Source organism: Sinocyclocheilus anshuiensis, unplaced genomic scaffold (genome assembly GCF_001515605.1).
Source record: "Sinocyclocheilus anshuiensis isolate Anshui unplaced genomic scaffold, SAMN03320099.WGS_v1.1 scaffold916, whole genome shotgun sequence".
NCBI classification, from domain to species: Eukaryota; Metazoa; Chordata; class Actinopteri; order Cypriniformes; family Cyprinidae; genus Sinocyclocheilus; species Sinocyclocheilus anshuiensis.
In genome coordinates this window covers 838,871-848,873 of record NW_015548264.1, presented here as the reverse complement: position 1 = coordinate 848,873, position 10,003 = coordinate 838,871, and the positions used below count along the sequence as shown (strand labels likewise).

Sequence of the window (10,003 nt, the reverse complement as noted above, 5' to 3'; positions counted from 1 at the left end):
TTTTAAATTCTTATTCTTTAATGAAAGGTTATATTTTTGTACATTTTTTAAAATAAAAGATCAATAGGATTAACAATGCAGATTTATTTTCACAGCCTTTTTTGATCATATTTACCAAGGGTGCTGACCACGACTACCACGACTGTACATGAAAATGTTTGTAAAATGGCACAGTTTTTAAATATCTGAACGTACATCAGTCAGTTCAGTCAGTCAAGCATTATAATATGATAATCAAGTATTATTTGATGATAGAACTTTAGTAATTAGAATTTAAACTTGATAACCATGTATGAATGCATATTAGTCATTTTAAATGAACTGACTGGTGGTGGTGCTTTTTGTCATTCAGTGTTTCTGTAAAAAAAATTGGGGGGAAACTAACAAAAATACTGATAAGATAATAATGATACGAATTCTACTAATAAGGATTTAAATTTAAAACGCACTAAGGATTAATGAGCTGCTGAATTCATGAATATTAATCCGGTTGTGTGTGTTCGCTCGAACTGATTTGCTGAAATCAAAACAGGGACGATAATAGATGAGCGCCAGCCAATGAGATTGCCGTTTGCGCATTAGTTCCGCCCACTACCGGAAAACCCGGCAGTTCTTAAAAGCTAAAGAATTCCAAAGGAACGCTGTTATTTTGACAAGAAAATACAACAAAGAATATCGTTTACATGTAGCGCGTCAATTCTCTCTCTCTCTCTCTGCGTGTGTGTGAGACAAAGTGACGGCAAGGTGTGCGCCTTCACACTAGAATTTACGGTACGTTAAATACAGGTGCGCTGCACATCCATTGAGGTGAACTGAAAAATAGCACAGATCGCTTGAGGAGAGAGAAACTCTGAAGCGCTCAGTCAGAGTGTTCGGCGAGTGAAAATATATCTGTGCTAAACTTAGTACTTAGCCTCCAACTCACACACTGGCGAGTAAAATCTGAGAATTTATTAGCCATTGGCTAATATTAGACATCATTTAGTCGCCAGAGTGAAGATTTAGTCGCATATGCGAGTGATTTACTCGCAATGTAGAGGGTTGGTCTGAAATAACAGGACAGCCGCCATGTCAAGGGGAGTCATGTTCAAACTCAAAGGTGTAAGCGTTTTTGTTTTTGTATAGAATGAGAAGGTTGCCACAAATGTCTGACTGAAGCAACAGGATGTCCTTGTAAAAACAAGATGCAGAGGTAATCACATTATCAAGGAAGCAAGCATCTTGCCGGGCAGGAGATTCAGGAAAGCAGGAAATTCATGTCTAATGTCCTTGAATAAACAAAAAACTCGCCTTCTATAGCTTTGTGCACAAGTATGATTTCCCCATCCTAAAAACAAGGTATAACAACAAATAGCATTTGAATTGAAAGGTTAAGAAATTGTACTCTACACCTCAGACACCAATCTTTTAGGCCAGTAATGTAACATTTTGAAGTAAATTATGCAAACCATGCAGTCATGAACACATTGATTCGTTTGCAAGAATAGTAAAAAAAAAAATGTTTATATGATTATGTGAGAAGGACCCATCATGTTCAGTCTGAAGTCAATGCATACCAAGGGATACCATTTAGGATACTACATAAGTGCCTAATCTATTGTACATTTAGTCTTTCAAGCCTTTCTTTTCATTATGTAGATTATGTGCTGATATCTGGTCTTTAGTTTAGGAAGCTTCATTCCTCTTGATCCAATAAGAATAGACAAAGAGCATTTAGTTGTACCCTGCCTAGGCTTTTCTTCTTTTTTAATAGTGTATGCAAATACACATACAATAGGCAAGCCTATTGTAGAGAATCATGGAAAAATCGTTAGTCATTCTTACAATTGTGTTATCTGACCTGAAGTGACCTCCCTTTCACCTTACACTTTAAGAGACTGCTTTGAATATTCTTGCTACAGAAGAATAGACCTAGGTTCTTCCATCAGCATTGACAGGGTTGAAATAACTTGAATATTCAATACCTTCAAAAGATTCTATAGCTCTAGTCTGTTTTGTGTCCAATCTAAATTTGGTTTGTTATATCATCTGTGTTATCTTAATTTATTTTGGAATCAATCCTCAAATGATGCATGTTGTTTTTGTTTTACCTTATCCAGGCTGGAGGCAATAAGCACACAATGAATGACCATCTGCACATCGGGAATCACCAGCAGATCCACGTTCAACAGCTGTTCGAGGAGAACAGTAACAAACGGACAGTGTTGACTGCACAACCCAATGGGTTGACAACCGTAGGTCTGGCCATGCCGGAGAAGCAGCAAGAAAGCAGCCAGTGTCGACAAGGCAGCTCAACTTCCATCAAATCAACTGAAAGCAAACCCAAGCCAGCACCTTTGACTCCTGAGCAGGCTATGAAACAGTACATGTCTAAGCTTTCAGTGTTTGAACACCAAGAGATCTTCAGCTACCCTGAGATCTATTTTATAGGTCCAAATGCAAAGAAAAGACAAGGTGTAGTTGGGGGTTCAAACAATGGAGGTTATGATGATGATCAGGGCTCCTACATTCATGTGCCCCATGACCATATAGCATATAGGTATGAAGTTCTAAAGGTTATTGGTAAAGGCAGTTTTGGCCAGGTGGTGAAGGCCTACGACCACAAGATCCACCAGCAAGTGGCCCTGAAAATGGTACGGAACGAAAAGCGATTCCATCGCCAAGCAGCTGAGGAAATTCGCATTCTGGAACACTTGCGCAAACAGGATAAGGACTCCACCATGAATGTCATCCACATGCTGGAGAACTTCACATTCCGCAACCATATCTGCATGACGTTCGAGTTGCTCAGCATGAACCTTTATGAGCTTATCAAGAAAAACAAGTTTCAGGGCTTTAGTTTGCCACTAGTGCGCAAGTTTGCACACTCCATCTTGCAGTGTCTCGACTCCTTGCACAAGAACAGAATCATTCACTGCGACCTCAAGCCTGAGAATATCCTTTTGAAGCAGCAGGGGCGCAGTGGGATAAAAGTGATCGACTTTGGCTCCAGCTGCTACGAGCATCAACGGGTCTACACTTACATACAGTCACGCTTCTACAGGGCCCCAGAGGTCATTCTGGGTGCTCGATATGGGATCCCAATTGATATGTGGAGCTTAGGTTGTATCTTAGCGGAATTACTTACAGGGTACCCTCTCTTGCCTGGAGAAGATGAAGGGGACCAACTAGCATGTGTCATAGAGCTGCTGGGTATGCCCTCCCAGAAGCTACTGGATTCATCTAAGAGAGCCAAAAATTTTGTCAGTTCAAAGGGATACCCCCGTTACTGCACAGTCACAACCTTACCTGATGGCTTAGTGGTGTTGAATGGGGGAAGGTCACGTAGGGGCAAGCTCAGAGGTCCACCAGGCAGCAGGGACTGGGTGACAGCACTTAAGGGCTGTGACGACCCCCTCTTCTTGGACTTTCTCAAACAGTGTCTAGAGTGGGACCCGTCCCTGCGCATGACTCCTAGTCAGGCCCTCCGCCACCCATGGCTCAGAAGACGCTTGCCAAAACCTCCCACTGGGGAGAAAACCACTGTAAAGCGGATCAATGAGGGTACTGGTGCTATAAGTTCAATCTCCAAATTACCTCCCCCTTCTGGCTCAGCCACAAAATTAAGGACTAACCTGGCACAAATGACTGATGCCAATGGGAATATACAACAAAGGACAGTGTTGCCAAAATTAGTTAGCTGAACACTAATTTCTTTTTTCTTTGAAATTATAATATTGGAAATTGTGCAAAGCTGAGCATTCAGAAGTGTGGCATTTTTAGGAATAAGAGTCGTTAACGCATATCCACCATTTATGAACTGCTTCGTAGCACCTTTAGTTGGATTTTTTTCTAGGAAAGCTCAAATGGCCAAGAAAGGGGGAACAACACTTTTAAGTTTTTATCTCAGGGCTGTGTTGAATGCTGCTTTGAAGGAGCATTCATACAATCTGGTCTATAATAACAAAAAGTCCCACATGGTTTAATACCTAATCTTGTAGCATAAAAAGTAAATGGCCTCGCTACAATGAAGTAATGGTAGGATACATTGTTTTGTGTGCTTCTGAAATTTTAATCACCACCCTCAGATCCTGTCGGATAAATAGTGCGTTAATGGCTGAGGATTAAAAATGCATTTTACTAAAAGCTATGTGATCTGAGGCTTGTTGCATTTCCCAGCATCATTGTTGTCAATATCAAGAATAGAGAACATACTATGGTAAGAGAAACCGGTCATAATGGAGAGTGGATGTTGCAAACTGTTATGAGGTAGCAGAAAGAAACAATGTTTACATGATAGATTTGGTTTGTGCCTGTAAATCTCTTGACATTCCTTAAAGAAATTAAATGAGGAAAAGAGAGAGTGTCTAGAGTGGTCTACACTACAGTAGATTCATGGCAAATTTAAAGGAATTTATGTGGTTTGATAGAAATAATACTGTTCTCAGTAGTACTTGACAGGTGTACGTTAATGTAATTATAAGCTATTTGCTGGAAGAGTTGCTTTTACAGGAAGTACTGTCCTGGAAGGAAAAAAATGGTGCTTTACCTTTTTTATTTATTAATTTTTTATAGCTTGAAACTTAATGTTCATGGATCAAAACAGTGTTGTGTAATCACAATGAGCGAAGACTGGTTAGTTTGCAAGTTAGAGTCTAGATTTATTTTTGTCTCTAAAGTGAATGCTTTTTTGAATTGACTAGGACTAAGAATTGAAGAATAGGAAGGTTGGACATTGCATTTACCTGAATGCAAGCAAGTAACGATGCTAATAAAGATAAATATTTTAGGTGGACAATGTTATGGCAGAGCATGACACGTGATTCAAATCTTGAATCAAATTTATAACCACTAATACAGATGGCTACATTGCATACCCTCATATTGTTACATAATCATTGTGTGGACTTGCTAATATTAGGCCAAAGTTAAAATTCTAAAAGGTTGTTCCCTTTTTTAATAATAAATAATTATTAACACTTTTCCCCCAAATCCAGAACAGTTGGATTTGAAAAAAAAAAAAGGCTGGCAACTTTTGTAGCATTTATGACATGGAAAGAATAATTCGACTGACATGGGTGTAAAAGCTTAATAAGTTTATTTATTTCATTTTATTGTGTCAATGAAGAGCTAACAGGTGGAACCAGTGGCCTGAATGTGGCTTGTATATCAATCGAGTGATTTATGGTGTAATGCACAAAGAAATATATCTGCCACTACTTTGAAATCCTACTCTAGCAGGAGGTAGTCCTGCTTACATTCAAGCAGTCACGGATTGTGGGGGTGTGGATGTGGGTCAAACTATGGTCTGTCAGGGAGACCGGCAAAGCTGTAATGCTCATGTTGATCCCTCACCCCCCCACTGGAGACTGACACAGTGCCCTCCAGGCCTACTGCACAGGGGCTCAGGCCCCTTTGGACACCCATAGTGCTTTATAGATACAGAAGTTACCTGCTAACATCAGCAGGCATTTCACAATGTACTTTACACTTTTTTTATTGTTCTGTGAATTGACAGCAGTGTGGAATAATTGTGCCCTTAGGTTTAATACAATGTGCCTTTGGTTATCAATGCCATTCATTTTTATTTCAAACAACGTTTCTCCCTTCCATTTACTTTGAAAGACTCATGGTGATTCTCTTGCACATGTTTGAGCATCGCCCAAAGATATTTCCCAGACCTCATTAAATGGGACTTGGGAATAAGTGGCCGCACAGTTGAGGTTGTACATGCAGTTTGGACACTCTATGTTTTTTATACTATGATTTGAGAGGAGAAATAACATTTGGGCCCTTTTCCAACAGGGATGTCTTAGTAAGAGACAACAATTACTACAGTGACATAGAACAAGTGTCTTCAGCACTGCATTCATGTTGTCTTAACATCGAAGTATTTGAGGAGATACATTTGGTTAATTTTATTACAATAGGAATAAGAACACATTTTGATATTTTACCTCAGACTGTTGTAATATTCTTGTACTTTATGAATCCAGGGCATTTGGTACATACCAAAGTGCATTCCTTTCTGTGTTAGTGGCTATGAGGGAAAAGAAGCCAGAATTTCTCTTTTTACCTGATCAAGAGGCCATCAAGCCACTTAAGGGCATGTCTTGAAATTGATAATCCTCTGTGGAGAGGCAATGATAGGGGAAGGATGCTTGAGCTCTATTAGACAGTCACATCACCTGTTAAAATGTCTGTCAGATGTAGCATACCTCCAAACCTCTGTTACTTGACATGGTTGGATGTATCTCCAGAGCAGTGAAAACTGTAACAAGAAATCCACAGTGAGTCAGTTGTCATCCCAGTGTGCAATACAGTGGTAGCATTGTTGAGGAAAATCAAACTACATGGCTGAAAGTTACATTTTAAAACAATGTGGTTTTTACGATTTTTAAATGTATGCCCTAAATCTTGAATCTAGCTACCCACTGTCAACTTCGGTCAGTTCTTTTTTTAAAACGAATCTTTAAACGGAGGAACAAAGTTGACGTTGTTTATATTCAGCCACAGAAACGTACTGTACATATGTGAATTTGTTGAGAATTTGATGTGGATGTGTACATATGTATAGTGTTTTAATTTTGTGAAATGCTGCTGAAAACACTACATATATTGCTGTAGTGGGGTTTTATTATTGGCAGCCAGTTTAATGATACTGTATGTATTGTACAGCTGACGGAAGAAGAGTTTTTTTTTCTAGTGATCATTTGTTAAATTTTATTGTTGTGGCTGGAATATATTAATAATAAAAGTTTTAATGTCCATCTTTACTAAATGCTTTTGTGGTGATGTTATTAAGCAATCGGAAAAACCTAAAATCTAAGCCAGTAACTAATGGTTTGTTCTGTATTTCAGTTCAGATCATCTGTGTGACAGAATGCTTTGACCACACATTAGCAAGGGGTGGTGTGGTATAGTGGATACTGCTTAAGGTAAGAAACCAGAGGGTTGTTGGTTCAGTTCACAAAAGGATTGAGCCATGAATTAACACTATTGTGGCTTTAAGTCACTTGAGAATCAAGAAAGATAACTATAACCATAAAGTTTTAAAAATCTTTTTAGAAATCTTTCAAACTTCCATACCACAACTATAAAGATAACACAAAGGGACAATATTGTTGGGATAATTTTCAGAGCATTTTCCCAGCCGATGAATGATAAAAACATTGGAAGCCAATCAAAATCCGCCCGACTTTAAAGCGTGCCTCTGCATTGTGCTCACAGAATAGTGGCAGTGTGCACATTGAATAAATGTGTTGCAATTTGATATTCTTGGTACAAAAATAGTTATTGTTCTTAGTGTGAACAGTCTTAACCCCAAGGAGGTTTAATAATTATAGAGGAAAGAGTACATTTCTACAATAATCAAGTCATTGGAGTCAGGTGGTCAAATCAAGTCAGGTGCAGGTTTGACCAGCTTTGCCATGGAAAAAGATTAGTGCTGTCAAACGATTAATCGCGATTAATTGCATCCAAAATAACAGTTTTTGTTTACATAATATATGTGTGTACTGTGTATATTTACTATGTACATATAAATACACATGCATGTATATATTTAAGAAAAATATGTTACGTTTATATATTAAATATTTATATATGATATAAATTATATTAATATAAATATATACAGGTAAATATTTTCAAAATATATGCTGTATGTGTGTGTATTTATATATACATAATATGTACAATACACACGTAAACAAATACTTTTATTTTGGATGCGATTAATCGTTTGACAGCACTAAAAAAGATACACGCAATTTTGGCTATTGTTAAAAGAAGATCTGTTTAAAGGGCTGCAAAAGGATTTCTAAGGATCTGGGCATTCAGTACTAGTCCATATTCAGGTACATATTTAACAAACTAAGGGAATTCTGCAATGGTACTGTTCTTCCTAGGAACCTCCGATTGACAGTTGGTCTGTAAGCAACATTTGAGTTTGACAGTTCAATATAATACTGTTCATCCATTTTGATAAATACTACACATGGCTTTGGCTAATAAAACTGGGGGAGGAGAACTTAAGTGCATGTCAGCATTATTCATAAAAGTACTGTGTAGTGAGCCCTTTTCATCTTTTATCATGTTGTATCAATGCAGAATTCTGTATGTACTGTTGTGGTTTTCCTTAAGGGAACTTTGGATACCAAAGATATTGTCCATGCAAACACACCGTGTGTGCTGTTAATAAAGTATAGAGAAACTACAAAGTTGTTTACTTGTAACAAGCAACACAAAACCACTAATGAGCAGCAGCCTGTTGTCAATTTTAGAGATTTGGACAGTGTGGATTTATTTTGGCAGTTGTTTTCTGCGTAAAGCAAGGCTGCATTTATTATTTACAGGAAGTTTAGAAACTCCTACTTATAAATGGTAAGACCACCCACTGACTATGTGTTTCTGCTACTTTTCTTGAGTCATATCCTGAGGCAATAAAAAATAGAGTGGGCAAAATTGATGCCAACAGTACTCTAGCTAGTCCAAATAAATGAGTCATTGGCAGAAATCTGAAAGCTGCTTCACTCTCCTATTTCAAGTGCACCAAAAGGTGGGAGAATGTCTGTGATTCCTCATCTAATGTCTAATGTACCAATTTGTGGGATGTGTTTTGATAAAAAGTCCCTTGTCTTTTGATAATTACTAACAACCAATCATAAATATTGCAGTGTGGTAGCTTTCTGAAGCAGAGAAATTCTCAACTGCTCTCAGTGACTTTAATAAAGGTGTTCCTCTGTAGAAAGTCTTGACATCAGTGTAAATGTGTTGTCTGTAGTGCTAATTAATTCAGTGAATGGAAAGCGCTGAGAATTTGTGGTGTGCTGGGTCTTTTATAAGACTTGAGCAGGAAGTTGTGTTGCTGTCTATGCCAATTATGGTTTAAAGGAAAACTATTAATAGGCTTTGATTGGGCTTCTAACATGTCAATTCTTTGATCAGTTCCAACCACAGGCTACCTTTTCGTCTTCTAGGTCGTAATTACTCTACAATCATGCATATTTTTGCTATCATTGTATGATATCAGAAATTAGTCTTGCTCCAACATCTAAGCCATTCATGAAGGCAATACCATTCAACTAAGGCAGTGGTTCCCAATCCTGGTGCTGGAGAACCCCCAACACTGCACATTTTAGATGTCTCCCCATTCAAACACACCTGATTCAACTCATCAGCTCATTAGTGAAGACTCCAAGACCTCAAATGTGAGTGTCAGATAAGAGAGACACCAAAAACGTGCAGTGTTGGGGATTCTCCAGAACCAGGATTGGGAACCACTGAACTAAGGGATGGAAAATATCTTGGTGTCTTGAATATATTCCTTGTAGAGTACCAAAAAAAAGTTTAGTTTTTTTTAGGTTTAACAAAGAATGTTTTGCTGTATAGAATTCTTGAGTAGGCTATATGGAGCTTTGGAGATGGAGATAAAGTTTGATGTTTTTTTTATTATTATTATTGGTTGTTCAGATTTTTGTATCAAAAACTACTGCTTTGAATCTTCCTTGATCCTTCCAATTCTCTGCAATGCTAAGTAACATATTAAGCTTACAACGTTGATTTCAGAATATGAGCTCAGCTGAACAACAACAAGATGACTGTGAACTAAAGCAAACTTTCCATTTTATTTTAGGCCCGTTAAATGACTCATGAAATAAAGCAGAGTCAAGTTAGCATAACTCAGAGACAGGAGGCAGAAGGGACAGTTTTAGTATAGTTTTTAGTACAGTTTTCTGTTGTTTTGGCTGATTGGCCTTTCTTCATCTTTGCTGGGCAAGCAAGTGTGGGAAGAATGCCCATGTGATAGGCCTCTGTAAACAAACAGAGCTGGTGATGTCATACCACTGGAATTCAGAGGAATGCATTTTACAGACTGAGGGTGCCATGTATAGGGGGTATTCCCCCAGAGAGTATGAACCATCAATGTCATATCCCTTTACATTTCTTTAAAATAAATAATTTTTAAGTATAAAATTTTGTTAGATGTTTTTGAGACTGATATATTAAAGAATTTTTCATT

At 37.9% G+C, this 10,003-nt stretch overlaps 1 protein-coding gene across 2 annotated transcripts in view; it reads left to right on the top strand.

Annotated features, from left to right (window-relative positions):
- The window catches only part of LOC107655591 (dual specificity tyrosine-phosphorylation-regulated kinase 2), an 11,840-nt gene extending 5,097 nt beyond the window's left edge, over positions 1-6,743 (top strand). For both annotated transcript variants that reach the window (XM_016443129.1, XM_016443130.1), the window contains exon 3: positions 2,100-6,743. In XM_016443129.1, coding sequence (XP_016298615.1) covers positions 2,100-3,683 — 1,584 coding nt within the window. In that variant the 3' untranslated portion in view covers positions 3,684-6,743. The remainder of the gene's footprint in view (positions 1-2,099) is intronic.
- The last annotated feature ends 3,260 nt before the right edge of the window (positions 6,744-10,003 follow it).